This window comes from Anomalospiza imberbis, chromosome 16 (assembly GCF_031753505.1).
Source record: "Anomalospiza imberbis isolate Cuckoo-Finch-1a 21T00152 chromosome 16, ASM3175350v1, whole genome shotgun sequence".
Lineage (NCBI taxonomy): Eukaryota > Metazoa > Chordata > Aves > Passeriformes > Viduidae > Anomalospiza > Anomalospiza imberbis.
Genome location: NC_089696.1, coordinates 9,560,298 through 9,584,778, shown reverse-complemented (window position 1 = coordinate 9,584,778; position 24,481 = coordinate 9,560,298). Strand labels below are relative to the sequence as shown.

Genomic DNA, 24,481 nt, shown 5'->3' with positions numbered 1-24,481 from the left:
CTAAGATTTAAAGTATTTCTTTTGAACTAACCTTATATCAGGATGACCAGGTACATTATTCAGGTTATAATATCCATAATGATTTAGTATTGTAACCACAACCATTGGAGCCAAAGATTGGGCAGGCTTGGTAAATAAAGCATTGGTACCAAAAACCATAGAGGAAAGTGGTAACCTAAAATATTTGGGGAAAAAACAAATGCACAACACAAACTTATTAGTGTATTAATTACAATTGTGAATTTAAAAAGCTTGAAATCTTGTTAATGTGCAAATCCTAAATATCATGATCCTTAGATTTATCTAGTTCACACATTACAGCAAACAGATCTACTCTCATAATGGAATTTAAATTTATTTGGAAATTAAAGGTTACAAACCTGTGTGTATGAGTGTATATATATATAAAAATATATATACACACATATATACACAGACACAGCTTGGCCCTAATTCTGAAGTGACTCGTACTTAAATTCAACTTTGTGCACTTTGAGTAATTATTGAAGTTAAATTAGACTGAACAGTGCACAGAGAATTAATTACAACTGAAGATTTTGCATGCGTAGGCCAGAAAATTTAGCCAGAGGCAATTTTTTCCTCATGAAAGCAACAGATCTTCCATTTGAGGGGCAAGTTCTTTAACAGGAGTGAATCTGCACTTACATAACAATTGATTGAACCAACAGGAAGTTATGTGCACTTTGATAAAAATCCAAAAGATCAATGAGTTGCAATATAATATTCTGCAGCAGGTTTTATCACTTTTATTTCAGGGAGATAAAGGAACCAGTTAGACTTTGAAATCTGCATTTTACCTAGCATAGGCAAAGCTTTCTTAATACCTTTTCCATCTTGGAAAGGCCTCATTCAGAAAATTCCACACATGATCATAGATGTACCTGGTTACAAAGTAATTCAATTGAAGCGAACAAAAATAAAGCCACAAAAATTGGAAGGACTTGGCTCATAATATAGTATAAGAAAAAATAGAAATTATCTAATAATCTGTTTAAATGACTCTACTGAAGGAAGTGCAGGAAACTTTACTCAAGTTCTGATCTTCACCTATGCTAAGTTGCTCTCACAAAAAGTACTTCTATATCAAGGATCCCAGATAATTTATTGTCTTTACATTGACATAATTTATTACCAAAGAGTAACAAGGCAAACAGCATGTTTTAAAAAATGGTAATGACTGACATACCTCCTCTTGTGCTTTATTAAATCTGCATCAACAATATCTGCCAAAGGCAAATTGAACAAGCTAAATGAAGCTTGCACAATTACCCTAAAGAAAAACAAAATATTGAAGATGTTCATAGTTCTTATATTCACTTTGTAATGAAATTGTAACTGACATTCTAACACAAACACACCAACACAGATATTCTGCAAACGCACAAAGCTGAGATGTTCCTTAAAACATGAAAGCATTACCAGATGTGTTCTTAGTTGAGAATTAGAAAACAATATGCAAACCTAGAAGTGGGGGATTTTCTTTTTTTTTTTTTTTTTTGCTGGACATTGGTGTAAAAGGTCATGAACGCTTTGACAATAAATTTATATTATCCAGTAAATGTCATTTAAAATGATCAGGAGAAAAGAAACACCTCAGAAAAAGGAGAAACTGAAAATTTGCTCTTGAAATCTGGAAAAGACATGACCATGTGGAAGATAAAACTTCAAGGTGGAAGAATTAGAATAGAAAGAATAGTTTGCATGCATTCCTATATATGTATTTACAGTGTATATAGATGTATATAGATATGCAACACACACATACAAACACACACATACAAAGCTGATTTTTAACAAATAGCCAAATGAAACAATAAACTCAAATATTACAATTTCTGTGTCTTATTAAATTTTGGGTGTGATGAGCTTTTACTAACAAGGTCATTTGGACAAGTAGCACTTTAAACACACAGTCTTTAGGTACCTCAGAATTTTTTCTTGGAGAAATCAAAACACATCTTCATCATTTAAAACATGCAGATAATGAAATTCAACTTATTGTTCACACAATTCAGTGTTAGAGTAGCCCACAGCTGCAATACTGAAAATAAGAAAGAAAACGGGGTGGGAAGAGAAAGATGAAGAAAAAGAGGGCAGGAAAGACAGCAATGGAGAAAGACAACAATGAGAGAGAACATGAAGAAATAAAAACAAATTCTTGTAACAGTATTCTGATACAAACAGCTCTTTATCTTGAAATAAGGTTTTCCATGTATCATTATATACTTATGTGAAAATACCACTGCTTGGCATCTCACTGAGCACCAGTGGGAATGGGCTCAGTGCTGGTTGCCCAACAGACACCTGAGTTACCCATACCTGCCTGCAGTGCAGCACACAAGTGTTCCTGCAACACAGGGTGAGCTCTGAGCTTTCCTAGCAAACAGTCCCTGGGGAGAGAGACTGTTTCCTCTGCTGAGCTCTTCCATGTCTGTGGAAAACATGAGATTCTCCTTCCCTTGCATCTCAGGTTAAAGTGACTGGAGGCATCTGCCTGCAAACCGTAATTGCTGTTTGTATTTTAGGCTTTTTTATTTCAAGCAGAAAATAAAAGCTGAAACAAAATAAAATGAAAGCCAAAAAAAAGCTGTAACTGGAGTTTCAACTTTTCTGGTAAGTGAAACAGAATGAAAACCATGAAAGCAGAGGCAGAATCTTCATGGTAATAAAAGCAAGCATCTACTCTACTGGAAGTATTTCAGCAGTGTCTATAAACAGGGGAGTGGATTTACTTACATGTTTGTTGTGACATAAAATGCCAGCAGGTAATAGTGTTCTTGCCCTAGAAGACACATGACAGCAGCAGCTACTCCTTCATAGTAAAAGGAAAACAAGATGATTTTGTAATAACCAAACTTCTTCAACGAAGAATGACTGAGAAGAACAAGGCACTGAAAAGATAATATATACACATATAGGATGAAAAGATACATACAGTGTCTCAGCATTAGGATAGCTATAAAACACAAACCTGGCATAATTAATATCCTTTAAAGAAAAAGAAAATGCAAACAATGACCCTTTCTAAGAGGTTTAACAATAGAAAAAAATAGAAATTGAACAAAGACAACTCTCTACTGGCTCATTCTACGCCACTTCTATGAGGTACAGTCTCCTTTCACTCAAAAACTAGCCACTGAGAACTGCTGTACCCTAAGAAAAACAGTTCCCCACAACGCCTAACTATTATTTAATACTTACGATCTTTACTTTTGATATCCCTTAAAATATTAGCTTTGCAGTATGATAACTGTAAATCAAGCATCTTGCCATGTAACTGCTGAAAATATGTATTTTCAGTAATTTCTTTTTCATTAGTATTACTATTTTCATTGACATTTACAGAAATCAAGCTTGATTTTTAAGTTGTCAAAGCAAGCTCACCAGGACAGCTTTAACTAAGCAAGTTAGAGGCTTTACTAGCAAGCAGAGAAAGGCAGAGGCCAGTGCTTGTGCATGACTGAGTTTTAATTTTGCCAGTCTTGGCAAGGAGTAGATTCTGAGAATCTAGTGACTGGCTAATTCATTAAAATTATATTAAGCACTCATTATAGTATGAACAAAATTTAAGTTCTTCTACATTGTTCCTCACTTTTCAGTTTCAATTCTGCAATGAATTATGTTCTTTTTGTTATATGGGCCTTTGTCACCATCTACATGTACATGTCTGTCACAAATATACAAACTGTACACAGATCCACATTTTCTCCTTTCTTCTGTGTTACAGAGATGAACTGTGTAATACTCAGATGAAGAACAGGAAAGAGTTTTCCTTGTACAATTGTTCCACACTGAACTGCTTTAACATAACAAATAAAACCAGGATGCTATGGTCAGACAAAGATTACCATGGCAAATGCTATTGTATAAAAAGCTCAAGATTTCTACTTGATCAGGGAGGTAAAACTAATCTGGAAAGGTGGTATAAGAAAAATATCTTGTTATAAGAAATTTAAAGCATACTCCTCCCGCTGGCTGTTTTCAGGGATTTTGCTGAAAAGTGCCTCCACTAGAAATATTAAGGGATCATCTAATGCCTGCTACTGTAAACACCATGTTCCTGTCTCCCTGTAATTGCAAAATAACCCTGTCTCAGGAAGTACTTATGACTTAGAAAATTCCTCACTACTTGCACGTCTTTAAGACTTTGTGTTTATAAGGAAAATACTAACAATGATGCAAATTCGAAGTTGTTTGTCTATGTTACAGCAACGTTTTCCTTGTGGGCAGGTTGTGTTCCTCACATCCACTACTAGAAGAAACCTAAGTCAGAAGCTGAATTCTAGTTTAGTAGAGGCCACTGAAGCAGAGTTCATAAAAAGGAGCTTTATTTTACAAGGGTCTGGTGTTTTTCGAGTAAGTGAAGTTCAGGACATTGCCATTAGATAATTCTCTTATTGTATCTTGAGCTCAAAGGGACAAAACCTGAGAAAACTAAGGTCACAGCAAACCCTCTACGGTTCAGTGACCTTCTAGCCAAAGAGTCTCTGAGGAGCAGAGACAGATGCATTTTCTGAAAGATTGTTCTTTTCACACTGTCACACTGATTTTATCAATAAACGTGATTGCTATATATTAAGTGCAAAATTATTTAAACTTTCCTAACTTCTGTAGCTTCTGATTTATTTCCAAAGTTCATTACCTAACTGCCTGAGGTACAAAAGAAAACCCCAAACTATTAAACCTGTGATAAGGACAAAAGTTGAAGTTATAGATAGTTAGGAGTTATGGAACAGAAGGTATGTTCAGGATCTGTATGTTTTATATGCAAAAGCCAAAATGGGAACTGAAATTGAACTATGAATTCCAGTTGCATTTTCATGTATCTTCTTACACATATTACTTATCAAAACCCATTACAATTCAATGAATATAACAGCCTGATTAAAAAAAATCTGAACACTATCAGTACCTATAATGAATGTCAGAATACTCATATTTTGAGTACCCTAACTTTCAACATCCAACAAGTGAACACAGAGAAAGTTTTTAAAGATCTAGAGAAAGAAGTTAGAAGGCAATGAACAAAATAATTTTTTATGTACTGCAGACAAGTATGGTCTGTGGGATATACTTTTGGTGCTCTTCTTGTTCTCACACATTACTCTTTTAGGTTCTCTTTCTCTTTTCAGTTCATTATTCCTCTCCTCATCCCTGACTGGACTCTTAAAAGTATGTCTCTCTTCCCCCTAAATACTACTGATCAAGAGACCAATCAACAAAATAAATGGGAATGTATTATTCACCAAAAGCAGCTATTCAGAGTTTTGTTTGGTTCCCATGACTGAGATACCACATATTTGAACAATGCTTTTCATACTTAATAATTTTTTTCTGGTATTTTGTGCATTTTATTTCAGAAACTTCCTGAAGAAGAGCTTAGTCTTTCATTTATAATACACAGCATTGGAAAACAAAACAATTCAAAAAAAGAATGCAGAATGCTGTAGATTTTGCTTTAGAAACGTTTGATCTTGGCCGTGTTTTTCATTCCTTTTTGCTTAGGTATTATAAGCACTGGAGGATACAAAACATTCATTCCTTGCCTACTCAAGTCTCACATTGTTTTAAACACATGTTCTAGCAGCCTGTCTACTCTCTCTACCTCCTACATTTGATCAGCCTGCACAGAGGTACTTTCTTCTTCCAGAGCACTGGGGAGTAAGATTTGGTACTCATTTTGGCAAAAGCCTTATGCCAAATACAGCATTTGCTCAAGCATTAAATGGATACTGTGAACTACTAAAACACCAGGTTTTCATATTTAGAAATAAAGTACGACTGCCTACCTGAGGACAAATAAAACCTGCTCCATACATGATACTTCTTACTGAGGAAGAAAGGACATCCTTAGGAATAAGATTATCTGCAAAGATCATCATAAAATTGTTGTAGAAGGCTAAGTGGAAGACTTGGAAGAAGTTCATTGTTACAAAACACAGAAAGTTCTTCTCTGTCATGATCTGTTTCGTCAATGAAACCACTGAGGCCAAGGAGAAAGCTCCATCACTGTTTTCCAGATTAGCATCCTCTGTATGAACATCCCTCTGCTCATATTGACTTGTGCTGTATTTACCTGTGCAACACATACAAGCTGTCGCAAGCGCTGCGATCAAAACAGTGAAAGCCTGAAAAGAAGCAAAGTTTTCCATATTATCCGATATGAGCCCACAAAAGAGAACGCTCGTGGAGCCGATCAACGTTGCCACTTGGTTGTACTTGATGAGCTGGAGCCTGCTCTCGTGCCTGGTGGAGCTCTCGGCGAAGAGCGCGCACTGCGCCAGCAGCACGAAGGTCAGCAGGCCGTCGAAGGCGCACAGCGCGACGACGAGGTGAAGGCCGCTCACCCAGTCGCCCTCCTCGTAGTGCCTCCAGGGGAACCACGGCAGCAGGAAGGCCAGGCCGTACAAAGGGGCTCCATATAAAATGGAGAACTGGCGCCTCGCGCAGCACTTCAGCCTGGAGTTGTCTTGAATGTACCCAAAAAGGGGATCGTTGATGGCATTCCAGATCATAAACACAACCTGCCACGAACAAGGGAATTTGTCACTGCTGTCATTCGTCTACAGAGGTTACGCAAACACAGCATATTTATTTAAAATAAATCTCTATTCAGGCAATAAATAAATACATAGAAAAGCTACTCTAAGTAGAACAAGTCTTACTGCAGCTATTTACGTCTTAGTAACGGCTACTTAGAGTCAAAACAGACTCTAAAATTCTTATTGGCATTCATAGGTTTATAGAAATTTTGAAAAAATAAGATGAGTAAGTAGGTAGGTGACCAACTACATGTGAAATAAACTGTCTCTAAGACTCCAGTCTTTCAAAACCTTATATATCTGGGCTTTCATCCTGCAAAGCTCAGATATTATTCTCACAGTAAGTTAATTCAAAACATGAGCTGGCCCATTACTTTCAAGTGACCATTTACAACGTGAGTTACTCACATGGATAATGACTTCCAGGATAAATGCAGTATTTAAGTACTTAAACAGTTCATAGGAAAGCACTAATGTCAAACTTACCTATGGAGCTGAGGTGCAAAATCAGTTTAGAAAATTACTTCAAGCTATGAAATGTAAAAATCTTTTCAGCAATTAACTCTGGAGATTTTTACTCTATGGACTGTAAATGATGTGCTTTATGTATAAGTTCCATTGCTTATGGATTAACTAAAGTCAAAGATAATTTACTGTTAATTAATTGCAATGATTCCAAAATTAATCTGTCATTAAAAGAATCACTTTGTTGCAATAACACTGACGCACAGCACAACATGGTAATAAAAATATTCCATTGTACAGTACCTGTGCTACATTAAATGCTGTTTCTGAAATTTTGTATCGGTTTAGGAAAAGCTTAACGTAGTAGAAATTAAAAATGCTGTTCATCATTCCCGCACCTAAGGTAGTCATTGAATATGCCAGTGCATTAGCATGAATTCCCCACAGAATCTTCATCTTCCAAGAGTACAGCTCTCTTCTTCCTCAAGTTGCAAAAGAGAATTACAACAATTAGTAGAATAATTTTCCAAATTAAAATAACATGGGGGACTTGCTTGTTTCAGAGGTGCAGAAATGTACTATCCAAGGAAAATGTTCCCATTCTTCCTTTTTTTTTACAATCAGAAACACATTTTACTGAGTTACAAGACACTGAGGCCAAAATAATAAGTTATTAGCTGACATTTCTAAGTATAATCAGTACTTAAAAGTCAATGGAACAAGTAGACAAAAATTTGAAAGAAACCCTTCATAACTGATGCACAGACTCCACTTAAAAACCTGCTATTGCAAACATTCATCTTGGTGTAGAGTTCAAAGAAATTGCTTACATTTGAGATCTTTCTTGCTGCCTATATATTCTTAAAATTATGGACTCTGTTGGAATGAAGTGACTCAACGCCTTATGTATTCCAATGCTATGAATGTGAAGTGCAGCATGCACGTAGGTGAATATTTCCTTCAGAACAAATACCAAGTTTTGCACTTCTATTTTAAAATACTAAATGTTAAGAAGCCATGGAAGCAATATTTTCACCTAATAAACCATAAAACAATTAAAACAAAACACTTTTAAATTAACATTTTCATGGTATGGAAGAGTGCATGTAAATAAAACATAGCAAGCAGCACACACACCATTTTATGTATGCCCAATAGCAGAGATTCAGCCCAAGAGTACAGATTTCTTTAATCTACCATTCAGATATTCAGCCAACAAATTTTTCAAATGCTGATCTTTTCCATCAATTAGCATGTTTGGTGTAAACTGTGGCATGAAAGGAGCCAGCTCCAGGGAACCTCTACCTTTTAAAGCTGTTTAATAGCTACCTAAAAGTAGCCCTTGACCATACTTGATTCTATAAGCCCAATACATAATTACTCCCAGGTACCTGTTTTTTAACTGCGGCTTTATTCATTTTTACATCTGTTGAAGGAAGCTGTCAGCTATTAATTCTGATACCTCAAGTTCAAATTTCAGCCTTACTATGCAGAGCTTTACAACCTGCTTTATGTCAATAGTTCACACTTTGCTCCTCTGCATATCAACAATTTTACCGTAAATGCAATTTTCACATATCCATCAAAACACCTACTTTGAATATCTGCTTGATCAGCAGCTCTATAAGCAGCTCCCTGAACTCCTCATAAAAATAACCATGGAAGGAACAGGAAATGAAAGCCAAGGCTCTTTCCAGCCTTCCTGTGGTTTACAAGGTGGCTGAAGAGAGGCTGCTGTGCAGGAAGGGAGGAACTTCCGAATCACCGGGCAAGGACCACACCAAAGCCACAAATCAGGTAGGGACTGGGGAAGATGGAACAGGCAGGTTTTCCATCCCCCCACCATGGGAAATGAGCTCTTGAAGAGCAAATAAAGTGTGGATGCACTTTTGCACATACAAGATGCTGTGATATGAAACATGATGCAAGGAGTAGGTAACTTCATTTTATAGCTAAGAAAAAAGTCAAGCTGACAAACAACTGGAACCCTAGGATTCATTTTATTAAATTTCTTTCTAAGAATATGACTGATTTTTTAAAATATTTGAGAATGACCATGATGTGTATCTTCAAACTTATTTTTCTACACCTGTAAAGACAATATATTTTCAGGGGACAAAATTTTGCATTTTTGTAGCAAGTGTGTTTCACAGTCTTTTACTGAGAAACCTAAAATGCAGGAAAAGGTTATTGAAAAGATGTACAATTGAACTGTTTATTTTTAAAAATAAGTTTGATATTAATATGAAAGTCATTACAATGAGTATGTTATTGGCAAGTGTCACATTTGCTTTTTCAAGCCTTCACAAATATATTTAATGAAATTATTTATATAGTGGATATTAGGACTTTTGGAAAGGTAGTCATTTCACCTCTATTTCTACCTGGAGCACCCTGCACAGGTCTTCAAAATGGAGAACCGGGAAACTTTACTTTACTTCAAATTCCACAAGCACCAAGAACAAAATTGCTTCACACTAACATTACCAGCAGTGATTTCTAAATTGTTTGACTCGATTCCTTCTGACCAAATAAGAAATGGTCCCCTCAATTTCAGAAAATTTGAAAGATACTTGATATTCCTTCAACAAAAAATTTCTTACAATGCACAAACTGGTCCCTAGTACCATGACTAATTGTAATATGCAGGATCTGACACAACTCTACCCTAATTGGTACATCTGGTCGTGCACCTTGTTTATGAAATAGGTTCAATTAGAAGTTGAGGTACCACACTTCCTTCCCCAGATGTTCCCTTTAATAGCACTACAATGAAATCATGCATGAGCATCCCCTCCCTCTTCTTAATAGTCAGCCTTTATATTCAGCAGGTTAAAGCACTGGTGAACATTTTGTGACTCACAGAAGGCAAATCGGTTTCAGAAATTTCTAGTGGCTACAACCGTGTTAATAGTCAGAGGCCGAAAGAACAGGCTGTTCAGGCCAGTGAGATGCAGTGTGACATTACCTGCGTTTCTCCCACAGCAGGATGACAACTGCTAAAAGAAATTAGAGCAAGAGTCTAAAGAAGAAAAGTGGATTCCGAGAGATAATAGCAAACGTTGCCTGAGGCGCACTAGCAGACATCCTGCTCTGCCGTTCTGGGTCCCAAACCGCTGCGCAATGCTCACAGCCCTGACAGACTGGTTGGACACACGATCTTCCTCATCCTTCGGACGTGACTGGCACCACTTTAAGACGGAAACCAGAATAAACGCGCTGCTAGTGCCGAGGGTAGCACTGAGGGGAGAGGCGCAGGAGGTGCCCACGGGCAGCCGGGCTGAGGCAGCGGCCGGAGCCCGCTCCGCCGAGCCCGCGCTGCGAGCGCTGAGGGGCTGCGCTCCTGCCAGCCGCGGGGCTCGGGGCGCTCGCAGGACTGCACCTCTGCAAGGGCTCGACTGTTCAAAGCAGGGAAGTTACGCTCGTCATTCTCAGCGGGTCCCGGGAGAGGAAACACGGCTCCCTCCGCTTTGTGCCGTAAAGAGGCGAGAGCGAGCGGCGGCCGCTCGACGGAGGAGCGGGGATGGAGCCAGCCCTTTTCGGACTGCAGGCTCCCCGTTCCGCCCTTCCCTCCTACACTCCGGTGGAGAGGCGGCCCGCACCTGGACGCCACACCAGGCCCCTCCTCACGGGGCTCTTCCCTCAGCGCTCCCAACACGGAGCAACCACGAGCCCCGGCTTTCCCTACGCCAAGTCGCACTGTCGCACCCCGGCCTGTGTCAGCTCTGCTCCGCCACAAGCCGCAGCCGACATCCCTCAACAGGCGCGCCCCACCATCCACGTCCCCGAGCGCCGCCGACCACCGCCCCTTCCAGAGGCACCGACCCACCTCTTCTGACGGGAGGCTGCGCTCCGCGGGGCGGGGCGCGGCTGCCCCGGGCCCACCCTCTCGTCGCTCTCATTGGTCGCTTGATACGAATTCGCCTCATGATTGGCTTAGCCTCCTTTCGATCTGTGCGGCGCGCGGCTCCCCATTGGCTGCCCGCCGGCGAGGCGAGGCGAGGCTGCTGTGTTTGAATCGCGGGAGGCGGGGGGCGGGCGGCGGCTGCTGCCACGTTGCCGCCGGCGCAGCCCGGCCAGAAGGGGGAGAGGTTCGGCAAAGTCCGGAACCACTCGGCAATGGCCGGAGGCGGCTGCTGAGGCGGGGAGCGGCTGCCGGCTCGCTCTGCCCCGCTCGGCGCAAGGGGCATCGTGGGTTGGGCGCCGCCGGCTCAGCCGCCCTTGAGGGAGAGGGGCGCGATGCTGGCCGACAGCCTGGTGGAGGAGTTCGAAATCCGAGAGGATGAGCCCTGGTACGACCAGCAGGACCTGCAGCAAGGTGAGCCGGGGCGGCGGCGGGGGGCGTGTGAGGGAGGGTGTGTAGCGAGCCGGGTGTGCGAGGGCAGGGGCCGCGTTGAGCGGGGCGGGTGAGGCAAGGGGCTGTGGGGAACCGCCGGGCGCAGGGTGTGTGAGGGCAGGGGCTGCGGGGAGGGAGGGAAGGGGCCGCGGCGGGCGGCGAGGAGGCAGCGGCACCGCGGCGGTGCGGGGCGCCGAGGGGCACCGGGCGGGGCGGCGGGAAGGGCGCTCGGGGGCCGGCGGCGGCGGGGCGGCGGCGGGCGCCTCGGTCGTGCCGGGCTCGGAGCGTCGGAGTTCGGGATCCCCGCGCGGCCGCGCTTCCCGCCGCCGCGGAATCGCTGTCACCGGTAACGACTGCGGCCGTCTTTGTCTGAGGGAAGGAGGTGCGGCAGCCGAGCTGAATGGTGCCGGGGTCCCTCTCCGGCCGGAGGGAGGGAAGCGGCTCTCCGAAAAGTTGCACCTTGCACAGAATGCGAAGGTGCCCTGTTCGGAGCTGGTGCTGGAAGCACCGGGGCCGGATGCGCTTATTGCGCCCTGTTGAGCTCTTTGTAAGGGCTTCCAGTCGATGAAGTTGTGTCGTAGCAATGCTCGATGCAGGTTCCTTATTAGAAACTCTTTAGGTTTTCTTATTAAAATATCAGATAACTCCGCTACGCCTCAGGAAGACACATGTATAGCTTCTCTATGTAATTCCATCAGTAAGTCTTAAAACACTGCATGCAAGGGGTAAATGCGGTTCATTTCACAAAGGAGAAAGGAGCCATAGGAATACAAGTACAATTGCACTAAAAATCTTTTAACAGGCTCGACATGGAAAGAATGTGCAATTTCCTTAAGAGCTTAGTGGCATTTATGACTAGTATTTACTTAAGTTACTTAATTCTACTTTTTGTTCTTAATCCCGAGTTTGTTTTGAAAGGCGAGTTCAAAGCTGTGGCTTCCTGCAGACCTGCTCCAGTCTTACACGTTTTGCTTTTATATTGAAATACACTAATTTTGGGATTGGTGGGTGCTGCTGTACTGTAAACCATAGAGAAAGCTAAGCAGTTTTCCCACTGAGATCAGGTATCTGACCACAGAAACTCTTTTTGAGATGGGGCCAGGTCTCTCTAATTGTATGCTATAAAAAATAGCTAACTGAAAGCTGTATTTAGGTACTCTTCACTCAAAAATGATGTTTTCCTGGCTCTAGGATATAAACAAATCAGTTGAAATAAGATCATGAAACTACAGTTAGCTGTCAAAGGGGAGAGAGTGAAAAGTTTGAAGATATGATTCAGTAATGTTTTTACTATGTCAGTGTTTATGGAGTTGAAGACCTGCAAAGAAACTTCACAGTGTATAACAACTGACTTCTTGCCTTCTTGATGTTTCTCTACTTTGATCTTTTAATTAAAATGAATGAAATATTCACCAGTTGACTCTGCTGTCAGCTTTTAAGAAACAGTATTCCATTCTAGAGGTTTAGTGCATTTTGGGGGTTTGGTTAATGTACCCTCAACATGTGGACACAATCTTTCTGGGGATTCTCTCTTTTTCCTAAATGGAAGCCACGAACAGCCTTGCCAAAAGGAAAAGGAGGAAAATAAAGTGATGGGCAAGTTGAAATGCAAAGAAGAAATTCCTTCCAGGAATGTTTTTTAAATGTTGTGCTGTACTTTATTTCTGGACTCTCAAGGATACTACTCCTCCTGCTGCTAAGGCTAAGACGTAGGGATGTGTGTAAACAGGGTAGTAAGTGCCTGTCAAGGTCTCGTGAAACTCTTCACAACCCAAACAATCAGTGCATGTTTAAAAACTGATGAGTATGGTTATGAGAACCTAGGTTATAAAACATGAGAAAGCACCCTGAAGCAAGTTTAAAGTCCTTGTCAGTTGGTCTTTGAAACTTAAAATTAGGGTAGGGGTTTTGGAAAACCTTGACAGTCTTCCTACGTACCAAAGATTTTTGCCTTGACGATGGAGATGGGCTTTTCTGGCATACTGCTCGTGCATTAAAGTGCCCATGGAATTCTTGTAAGGATGGGAACAGACATCCTTCTGCAATGTTTTGCTGAGGTATGCTGACCTTTAAAAATGAATTTTTTTATAGAATTTTTATAACAGCTCTTTTTGCATCTTGCTGTTACTCACATTTATAGAACGGGGGGTATTCTAAATACAGAACAGGAAATAGGAAACTAAGTAGAAAAAAAATGCATTTTACAGTTAGGTAAACTTAAACTAGGCTTACTTTTACATCTTGCACAATTAGTGCCTGTTGCTGTTTAAAAGAATAGGCTAATTTTAGATTGAAAATTCTCTTAATAATTTTCTTAGGTGGGTTATGAAAAAGTAGAAGAGAAGGATTTTGGTACTCTCTTTATCTTTTTTTCAATGATGGTAATGCAGTCAGAAGAGATAGTAAAGCGCTGGTAAGTGAGGGCTGTTCAGCATCACAGAAGACATCCTTGAAGTCTTGTCTTGCAGATTTCTGATGGAGCTGTTAAACACCAGTACAACTAATCAGATTTACTAAAACAAAGATCTTTAGATCTTCACATATGCATTTTGCATTATTAAAAACCTCTCTGCTTCCATGTTTATGGTGAAAAGGAAAAAGGCATGTCTGTCAGAATTTAGCTTTGCTTTGCATAAATTTACAACAGAAAATGCAGTTCTGCTTCTAGTGTTCTACCATAACTCTCTCCAGAGAAATGTAAATTAATACTTTCCATTTTGTATCTGGAAAACATACATGGCACATCTCTCTTGTAAAATTTGCTCTTTATAAGGCTTCCAGGTACTTGACAATGTGGAAAATGGATGCAAAAAAATTCTGAATTTTAGAAGAGATGAAATTATTTCAGTACTTGCTTTCTCTAGAGTTTAGGTTTTATTGTATGTTCCTGAGTGCTCCCACTTGTATTTTCCCCCTCAGAAAAAAATTGCCTTAATTATAAAAGTGTTTCTCCCATAGTAACCCATTTGTGCTTCTGCCAGTCTAGCAAACAGAATGAGTGTGAAGTATGACATGAATTCCATTATTCACCTTGTATTCCAAGTACTGTGTGCTATGTGCTATTTGATTAGTAGATGAGGGGGCATTTAAGAATGAAGCTGTAAACTCCTAAATGTACTTAAACATGAAAACAAACTTTCACTTTGGGAAGGGAAATGGTAGTAATTCCATTATGCATTATGTCTTTAACATAATCCTAAATCCTCTCTAAAGCTCTTTTTCTACTCTATTAATATAAAAGAATAGACTATTTAGTCTTTGCCTTGAATGATGCTAGTATTGTTTTAAAGATGGTGGCTCCTAGTAAAGATCTGTGCAGTACAAGAACTTGTGAAGCAGGACTCCATTTTCTATAGGATAATGAATTCACTGAATTTGAAGACTACAGTATTCTGTAACGAGATAGAACAAACAGCTTGGTGTTTGACTGGGAGTTATTCTGTCCATGGGTAAACAATGTGCAATCTGTTTACCAAATGGGAAAAATTTAAGCAGGATGCCTTAAGGTTTTCTTATCCAAATACTTTAAATCCTGCTTCATAATGAGTGGTGCTTCAGTGAAAAAGCACTGTGAGGATAAACTCCTAAGTACAGACCAATACGCCTTGTGCCTTCTAATTGTACATCTTTTGAAACTGAAGAACTCCCATGTGGTGGGATTTCTTTTAAATATTTTTTATGGCATTTAAGCTAAGAATCTGACCTTAAGGTAGAAAACAATGCATTGTGGCTGTAAAGAATAGCACAGCTGTTGTTTTGCCAGAATTGGACATCTACAACTTCATAGACAAATGTTTGTACTGACTTGTCCTTGTAAGTCTGAATTTGGTCTTTGGCTTATGTATGGAGATGGAGTAATCGTTTTGGACAAGCTGCTAAGCTGAAGGTTAGCACAAAACAATCTTGGAGCAGTATTGTATGTATCACAGTTCCTAGCTGATAAGATAACTGAGAGGGAGCAGGAAAGAGGTAGCATAACATGTTAAAAAAAGGGCATTGCAATCAAATGAAAATGGAATTAATGTGTTTGCTTCTCTGGCTGTAGCTACTGATGATGCAATACATGTCTCCTGTTTATTTATTTAAGGCTTCTTGATGTGACTCAAAGTTTTTCTTGATTTTTCTTCTCTTTCTGATTAATGATACAAGTTCTATGTGAGAACTAACTAGGTGGTATTGCATGCCTGCAGGTTGTGGGTCATGTGATGGTAAGGAGGTGGAAAATAACCTATTTCTAGAAGTCTGTTGGATCCTTGACATGTAGTACCCTCCACAGAGTAACCACAATTTTAGCATTAATACCAAGATTTATTACTTTGTCACATTATGTTAGTTTTTAAATTACACTTGTCTTTCAATATAATAATACAGAATATCTAGCATTTCTGGTGCTGTTGAGCAAATACCAAGCTTCCCTCTAGAACACAGCTGAGTGTTCAGATGACTTATTTCTTAATTTGCAACAGCTACAGTCACTGCACCCTGGAGGTGATTGAAGATGACTGAAGTGAAATTGAGATTAAGTGCCTGAGAACAAATGACATTTAAAGTGATGTTTTGGAGCACATGAAACAGTTCTTGTCACCTGAGTTTATGAGCTTGAAAAGCAGAATAGCTGCAAGTCTCCATCAGTTTTATGTCTTTTAATATTATTGTTTCACCATGAAAAGCATGTGAAACCTTCAATTAGCACTTTTATCCTGAGCGACCTGAACTCTGGTAGAGGGGTAATGGGGAGGAACAGTCAAGTCAATAAAGAGTTCATCAGCTTTGGCCTGGGTCTAGACTGATGAGCATTTATAGGATCTGCTGTGCTTATTCTTCTGAGTGCTGTAAAGAGGGTGAAGCCCAAGAGACCTTGGGCAGAGCTGGTGCAGACTGGGCACAGTGTGGGAGGTGAACATGGCCGGGTGTGTCTGAAGGGCCACAGAGGAACTGAGGAAGCGTCACATCATAAGAGTGTCCCTGGGTCTCAGGGCTGACTTACACTTGCATTAGTGATGGTAGATGAATGTTCTACTTAGGTATAAGCTAACTTCCATGTTGGGTACTGGAGATAACTTGAAGGAGTTGAAACAGCAAGAAGAAAATACCTCAAATATTTGATAACAGGCTTTAGAATTAGATTACATCATTGTTTCTCTCACTTACATGCAAACATGATTTCTTTGTTTAGATCTTCACCTTGCTGCTGAGCTTGGGAAGACACTACTGGACCGTAACACTGAACTAGAAGAATCCTTACAGCAAATGTATGCAACAAATCAAGAGCAATTGCAGGAGATAGAGGTAAAATATCTGAAGGACCCCCATGTGAAAGCATCTAGACCTGCAACATACAGTGTATAAGATTTGAATTTCTTGAGATCAAATGGAAAATACTGAACAGTCTTTCACCACTTCTGCTATTTTGAGAATTTAAGAACCAGTATAGGTGGCTCATACTTAGAACTGTTTCTCTGATCACCAGAAGCTTTGTTGCACTAAACGTTGGATTTGGTTTGTTTAATGACAAATGACTGGTATTTTTTGGTTTTGTACAGAAAAGGTACTTCAGTTTATTTTTATTGCTAAACTTTCTGATCTTGCCAGGTAAAATAACATTAAATTATATGATGATAAAGACATTAATAATTTAAAATACTACATGAGAATTAATGATTGCAGCAGTGAAATTTAAATACTGATAAGTGCAGAAATGAGATTTAAGTAAAATCTGAAGATATGTACTTCCAGTAAACTGATCTAAGATAAAGGGAGCTAAAGTCTATTTAAGTGTAAAAGAAAACCTGCAGTGACAAAACAAACAAACAAAAAAACAAACAACAAAAAAAACCCAGAAAAAAATCCCATTTAAGTAGTATCTAAATATAGGATATAGTTGATATATTGTTCCATATTTTCCAGGGAAAAAACCCAAAAAACATAACCATCCTTTCAAAACCAGTCATCTTTGGGTAACAGAGTGGAAAAACCTGGCTATTTTTGGCAATTTCTCTTTTTTTAAATATTGCCTGTGTTCTTGCAGACCTAGCATTTGTCAGCATAATGAGATTTTTTCAGCTATTAGAGGGCAATGCATGGTCTCTAATAATTAAATTATTAAATATTCAGGACTCCGCTGACTGACAACATATTGAAAATGTAGTCAGCATTTCCATTTGGTTCTGGTGTGAATCACAGGGAACAGGCTGTGACTGGTATGTACCAGATTTTTACAATATCTGAGTTCCTTTGTGCTAGCAGTACTCCAGTTAGAGATGTGCATTTTGTACAGCTACAACTTCAGACAAATGCTCACTATTGTAGTGGAAACGGGTAACTGAAGCAATCCTAACCTTAATAATTTCGAAATTATAGGTGTCTTTAAAGTAGTTGACACAAATGCAGCATTTTTAGTAAGCGATGAGGAATTTCTTAGTGCAAGTGTGTTTTTAGAAGTTACTTTTGTTTTGTACCTCATCTACTGGCTCTTTCTTCTATTATGTGCTAACTGTAATCTTTGTTATCCTATTCATTCTGAGATACAGTGCTTGGAATGGCTGATATTACTGCCACAGCGTTAGAAGATTTATTTACTTCTGCAGAGACTGAAAATACCTCATTGCCATGAATAGGTGTTAGAAAAAGATAATTCTTAAGGTGTAGAGAAGACAAACACTTCCAAGGTGCTAAACAAATACTGTACACAAGGTACTTGTATGAACAACCATATTTAAGAAAGTGTTTAGCAGAGTTACAACATACCTTTTGAAATAACACACCAGAACTTTGTGATAGGCAGCTAACCTGGCTGATGGAGTGTAGTTACTTAATAAGCAGCATCTTAACACTATCTAGAAATGTGGAAAATACATTATTGCTAGGCTACATTGATTTACAGAAAGGGTCTAGTGCTGTTAAGAATGCAATATGCTATTGGTTTAAGCCAGTTTACTTGCTTAAGCTGTTCTGGTGGTTCAGTGTTTATAGAGGACATAAGAGAGCTGCAGCTCCAGGAAGTGTCACCGATGTCCTTCCAGCAGTGATCTGTAGTTGCTGTGTTGCAGGGTCAAGTACACGTGCAGTCAGACAAACTCAGACATGACAGATCATTTTTTCTCTCAATGTCTTGCTCTACCAAGACTTGGTCAATGCTACTTTTTGAAGGCTTTATCTGATACCTCTTCAATCTCTTTCCTCCTCTCCCTCAAGGAGAGTAGATGTGCATTGGATTGTCCTATTAGCTCCCTCCAAGAAGAGAGGGAGAGAGTGGGAGAACAGTTTTTGTGATGCTTCTGATGTATAAATAGTGCCTGCACCTTTTCTTTGCCCAGCTGCTTGAGCCAAAGGCTGTATTTGTATCTGCTGTAGTAACATGCTGTCTTCTCAGTCCTATCTCCTGTCTCAGTATTTTCTCTTTCCCTGGTGCCATTTTAAAGTGTAACAGCAGCACAAAACTTTTCTTCCTCCAAAGAAGTTTCTCTTGCATCTGGATTTCTGGCAGAAAAGGGAAAATGAAGCCCTTGTTCAAAAACCCAGAGAGACCCTCCAATTGAGGAACTGAATATATTAGCTTACTGGCACAAGGAATTGTTACAGGATTTCACTGAAACAAATGGTCATAAAATTTGCATATGCAAGGTATAAAGCAGTTCAGTCTATTATTTTCATATCAGCATTTCTGGCTCTTGCGGGATCACAGGATACCCTGTTGCACAGGATACATGTGCAAATGGCATATTCAGTCTCTGTGCTTGATTTTTCCCAATTTCCAAGTGCTTGTCTCTGTAACCTACATGTGATCTTTCAGCTGTTCCTGTAGGTACTCCACTGAATTTCTGTACTAGATTTTTCAGTGCAGTATATCCATGTAAATCTTTGGGACTTTTTTCCTACTAATTTGGATCTTACGGGTAGCAAAGTCTAGAGCTGGCTGAGAAATCATCTGAAATACAGCATTGCCTTGTCTGTAATGCAGGGGAAGGAAGGGTCAAAGACTGTGGTGTGCTTAAGATTATATCTCATATATTAAATACTAACACATTAAGCATTTACAACTTTGGATCATTGTATCTGACCTTTGTGCTGACACGTGTGCCAATAACTAATCACTGTAGATATAATAAAGGCTGCATGGGAACAGCAACTTTATGCCTGCCTGAATCTGTTCTCAGCACTCAGACGTTGGAAATCCTGACACTCTCCAGTTTTTATGTGCTAGAATGCAAGGTGCTGCTTCATGTTAGGTGCTCAGTTGAGGGGGACATGGATTAAATGTATTTATACACCATCTAAAGTATTTGTACATCATCTTTGGTGGTCTGGTTATACCAGGCCAACTGGACACCAGCCCTGAAGATACTGGAGATGGAAGGTGGAAGAAGTGGTGCTTCATCCTTTCCATTCATCTCGCAGGTCTGCAAAAGCCCATTGTAATAAGTGGCAACATCTCTTCAGGCACCAAAGCCTTGGCTGCTGTGCTGAGCCACACTTGTATTACAGAAGTCTGAGGACCTCCAGCTCCTTCCTTCAGCTATAACCAATAGGGAAAGTTAATCTGAAATGGGTCACATTGAGATTCTACTGCTAATCTATGTTCTATTTTTGTGTAAATCCTCTGTCATGTGTGCACAGGCTACAAAAGGATCTAGCCAACAGCTATCATGTTGATCTTCTAGAAGTCTGTATGGAGCAGTTACTAGTCCTAGATTAACTTATTATCTGTTCTTAAATTGCCTAAAATGTAAACGCACCAATCTTTTAATGAGGTAAAAGGTTAAGTAGAATATTAGAAGTTTTGAGTATGTAATGGGCCTGTGTAAAGATAAGTAATTCTGCCTAGGAGTTTGCTGAACATGCCTACTTGAAACTTAGTTTTAAGAAAGTAACATGTAGCAATACAGAATATATTGGAAAATATAGATTCTATATAAGAACAAAATATTTCAGATTTAGGGGGTTAGACTCAAACAGAAAAGAACTGTCTCATGTAAATGCCCATGTCCTGGGTGGGAGAATATATGACACTTTTTTAAAGAGCTTTAGGTGATTGTGAACTGCTTAGACTAAGAATTCCAAGCTTTCTGACGTTATTCAGGAAACTAAACTGTGTGTGTAGTTAATTGTAAAACCCAAGAGGATTAAATTGAGAATACTTCATGTAAGGTTTTATTTTTTTTAAAAGACCAGAAGAACTTTGTTTGGGATTACAGTAACTGGCATAATTCCCTGTGAGTAATTAAAGATTTTAATTCAATAACTTCCTGACACATAGTAGCCACATACTGTCCTAAGAGTGACCGCAACCTAAATTCTGCTGTGCCGAACCTAATGCTCTTCAGACTGGAAGAACTTGGGTCAGCTGAAAATAAGTTTAATTATAGATGGTGCTACCCAATATTTCAGTTTTAATGTTGAGAAAATTGTTGGGTCAACACAGATAAGAAATTTCTGTTGGAGCAGACTGCAGCCTTTAGAGCACAGTGGACAGGTAAGGGCTGTGTTGGAGCCTGAAGGCTCTATCAGTGCTGACTGCAGCACAGCCCCATACAGAAGGCGTGGGCACAGATAAAGACAGTTGGCACTACCAAACCCAGCTCCTCCAGGTAAGGGCTGCTTCATGAGCCTGGGGTGACCTCCCTGACAAAGGCAAGCTGCCTAGTCACTGATAGTGTATCTTCAGCTTAACAAAGCAAACCCAGGAATTTGCATTTGGAAAACTCAGGAGTTTCTCTGTGAATGTGAGCAAAAATGCAGCATAGGAGCTGTAGCTTGTGTTTCAAGAGTAAACCAGTAACAGCAGAACTGTCTTGCAGTACCTCACAAAGCAAGTGGAGCTCTTGCGGCAGATGAATGACCAGCATGCAAAAGTCTATGAACAGCTGGATGTGACAGCAAGAGAACTGGAAGACACTAATCAAAAACTGGTTGCAGAGAGTAGAGCTTCACAACAAAAGATAATAAGGTAACAAACTTCTAGAGATTCCCTCCCCCCAGCTGTTAATATCAATAAAACAGTCCAGGTGTATTTGTGTAGTTACTGGGTGTCTGTCTCTGCCTAGTGGTGTTCTACAATACTGGCAAATTGAAAGGTTAGTTTTATTTAAAGGTCTTTTCACCTTTTAGCTTGACAGAGACTATTGAAAGTCTACAAACACACATAGATGACCTGCAGCGACAAGTGGAAGAACTGAAGAAGCCTGGACAAGGCCGGATGAGCCAGGAGAGATCTGAGCAGCCAAGATCAATGCACAGTTTCTCATGTTTGAAGGAGCTGTATGACCTCCGCCAGTAAGACTTTTTACCTTACATAGTAAAGGACACTGAAACTATTTTAAGCAAAACTTTAAAACCTAAGACATGAGCACAAATACCAGACAAGCTGGAAAAAAATTACCTGATATTCACAACTAGCAAAGTATCTCTGCTGTATGGTACTGTCATTACTTGTGGCCTGTTTCTAGACCACACCAGTATTGGTTCTCCACTTTGTCCCCAGAGCCAGCCATATCAAATGGTAGCCTAGAAAGCTTACAACAATTTGCACCCCAATGTTTTCAGTCAGATAAAAGCAAACACACAAATAAGCTGAAAAACAAACTCACTAAATGCAAAATATTTCCTGTAACTTACTCTGTCCTTGGATGTCCACAGATACTTCCTTAGCTTTTTTGAGCTTCAGTTGGTGAAAATGACACCTAAACTGGGAAGATGGTGCCTAGGCTGCTGGGCTGCCTTTTAAATGTAGAGCCATTTGACCCAGCTGAACTGCATTACTGGGGCCATCGGGACAATCACCTGGTAAAAGCTCAGACTAATTCCAAAGGGCGGTTTTATAAAGAAAGCACCTCCACAGACAGAACAGGCGCTTGTGTCTACATGGAGGTGATACACTAGAATAAATCATAAATCCAAAAAGAAGTTATTTCTTGACAATTCAAAAGATAACTGGATCCTTCAAGCTGCCAAAGGCTTGTGAAAATACCAGCCTCCAGCATTGCTTTGTCAGTTACGAAGCTTGTTTCTACATCAATAATGGCAAAAGTTAGAAGAGTGGAGTGCTGTAGAAAAAAATAGTGTCAGAAAGTACTGCATGGTACAGGGAGGCAGTGTGTATTTAAACTTACATTATTCAATCAGCTTGTCTGTAACATGAAACTGTTAACAAGCTGCCATTCTGCCTAGGCTGTGAGCTAGGTTTGATGGCATGTAAGTCCTTACAAACCCTGTTCTGATTACTAAATCAACTGATCGGTTAGTGCAACGGCCCCTGTTAGTGCTCTGAAGTGTGTTAGCACACAGTTTAAATGTATCATTAGTTACCCAGGACAGGAAAACTTTAGGTGTGGTCAGCTGTACTTCCTACGTTTGATAATCCTTATTTTGTTTCTGCAGGTATTTTGTTTATGATCACGTCTTTGCAGAAAAGATAACTTCGATGGATAGTCAGTTAAGTCCTCTAGAAGAAGAAAATGAGAAGTTAAAGAAGGCAGTGACAGTTCTGCAAGCCCAGCTGAATGTAGAGAAAGAGAAGAGAGTGACCATGGAAGAGGAATACAGTCTTATGGTGAAAGAAAACTGTGACCTGGAGCGGAGGCTGGTTGATACAGACTTGTATCGGGCTCGTGCGGAGGAGCTGGAAGCAGAAGTAGCTGAAATGCGACAGATACTTCAGTCTGAAAATACACTCCATAATGCAGAGAAATTGGTGCCAGAGTCCTTTTTCATTTCATTCAAGGAATCTCTAGACAGGGAGCTTGGTCAGAGCCTGGCAGATGATGGACTTCTGGCAGTATCGGAGCTTGAGAAGAAGGCACTAAAACGAAGCAGCAGCGAAAGCCTCCTGAGCAGCGCTGCCGGGGCAGACATTCTCAGGGGCCATGAAGAAACGTGTATTAGGAGAGCTGAAGCTGTGAAGCAGCGAGGGATCTCTGTACTCAATGAAGTTGATGCTCAGTACAATGCTCTGAAAGTGAAGTATGAGGAACTTTTGAAGAAGTGTCAAATGGATGAAGATTCTTTGAAACACAAGGCTGTACAAACACTGAAGCAGTATTCCAAAGACCTAAATGTGGGGAACACCCAGTATGATCTTTCAGCTAGCAATCAAGAATTCACAATTGCTGAGCTAAGTGACTCTTCCACAAATGCTCCCCCTGAATATAAAGCACTATTCAAGGAGATTTTTAGCTGTATCAGAAAAACAAAAGAAGAAATAGATGAACACAGAGCAAAGTACAAGACTCTCTCCTCTCAGCCATAACCTTATCTGTTAGTCAAGAACACACTTCATGTGAATGTCAGAAGACCCCCTTAAACTGATGTGTTTCTTGAGCACTCAAAATGAATGTTTTGGATAGGCTGGTAGCCTTGTAGTTGTTAAGCTAGTTAGTTATCAGCTAGATTCCCTGTTCCTATGTAGCAGTAGATTTAATGTTTAGCACTGTCACACAAACCAGTGGTTGTAAAGCAAACAAACATCATAGCTTTATGCTACACTACTACTTCGTATTACACTTCATCTCTGGCCAGAGCAGTGACTGACACTTGTTTCCTTAGTCCACTTCAGAAATAACAGAGCTAAGAACTATGAATCTCTCACAAGAACCAGATTAAAGCTTTCCTTTGGTTCACAGGGATGTTCTAGCCCTAGGACTACACTGATGTAGAAAATGAACAAAAGCAAAGCTCCAATAAGTCCCAGGGGCAGCATCTCCTCAGCTCCAGGAGGGGAACAGTCCAGTTGTTCTTGCTTTGACAGGGTGGTGGAAAGCTGTGCTTGCTTTAAGCCAATACCACGTTTTCACAATCACTAAGCTCTCCCACAGATTAGTATAAATGTCTTTCTACCAAGAAAAGGTTTGATGTAAAGTTTGTGTGGCTTTTTAGATACGGTTTCCTTTGTAGGGCACTTCGTCTTAAGGCAAGATACTGTGAATTGACTCTATGTGTGACTTGGGTCCTACAGTTCTCCGGTGGAATGTCTGCAGAGTACATTTTAATGTGTATTTGGTGAGTTAGAGAGTTGTTATTTAGCTATTTAACTTTAGAAGTAGCATTGACATAGTGGAGTAGCTTTTAATGTTAAATACCACAAACTCCAAGTGCTTGAGGAGACAGGCCAGGTAAAACCTTA

At 40.1% G+C, this 24,481-nt stretch overlaps 2 protein-coding genes across 5 annotated transcripts in view; one reads left to right on the top strand and one right to left on the bottom strand.

Moving 5' to 3' along the window:
• LOC137483665 (transmembrane protein 180-like) overlaps positions 1 to 11,218 on the bottom strand; it is a 17,547-nt gene extending 6,329 nt beyond the window's left edge. For 2 of the 4 annotated variants that reach the window (XM_068206956.1, XM_068206957.1), the window contains exons 1-6: positions 10,858 to 11,218; positions 7,332 to 7,510; positions 5,811 to 6,545; positions 2,758 to 2,912; positions 1,208 to 1,291; positions 32 to 175 (exon numbers count right to left, since the gene is read on the bottom strand). In XM_068206956.1, the coding sequence (XP_068063057.1) occupies positions 32 to 175; positions 1,208 to 1,291; positions 2,758 to 2,912; positions 5,811 to 6,545; positions 7,332 to 7,510; positions 10,858 to 11,218 (1,658 nt within the window). Of the gene's footprint in view, positions 1 to 31; positions 176 to 1,207; positions 1,292 to 1,945; positions 2,063 to 2,757; positions 2,913 to 5,810; positions 6,546 to 7,331; positions 7,511 to 10,105; positions 10,173 to 10,857 lie in introns of those variants that run through there. The other 2 variants (XR_011004587.1, XM_068206959.1) reach the window with 2 other exon arrangements.
• Positions 11,211 to 24,481, top strand: CDR2 (cerebellar degeneration related protein 2). Its single transcript, XM_068206960.1, has 5 exons — positions 11,211 to 11,346; positions 16,541 to 16,653; positions 21,162 to 21,310; positions 21,472 to 21,636; positions 22,741 to 24,481. Exons 1-5 carry the CDS (start codon positions 11,268 to 11,270, stop codon positions 23,606 to 23,608), a joined length of 1,374 nt encoding a protein of 457 aa, XP_068063061.1. The 5' UTR covers positions 11,211 to 11,267; the 3' UTR covers positions 23,609 to 24,481.

Coding starts and splice junctions, on each gene's coding strand:
- CDR2 (XM_068206960.1), top strand. CDS start 11,268: ATGCTGGCCGACAGCCTGGTGGAGGAGTTCGAAATCCGAGAGGATGAG. Junction 11,347..16,540: donor CCAGCAGGACCTGCAGCAAG/GTGAGCCGGGGC, acceptor TTCTTTGTTTAG/ATCTTCACCTTGCTGCTGAG. Junction 21,311..21,471: donor TCACAACAAAAGATAATAAG/GTAACAAACTTC, acceptor TTCACCTTTTAG/CTTGACAGAGACTATTGAAA.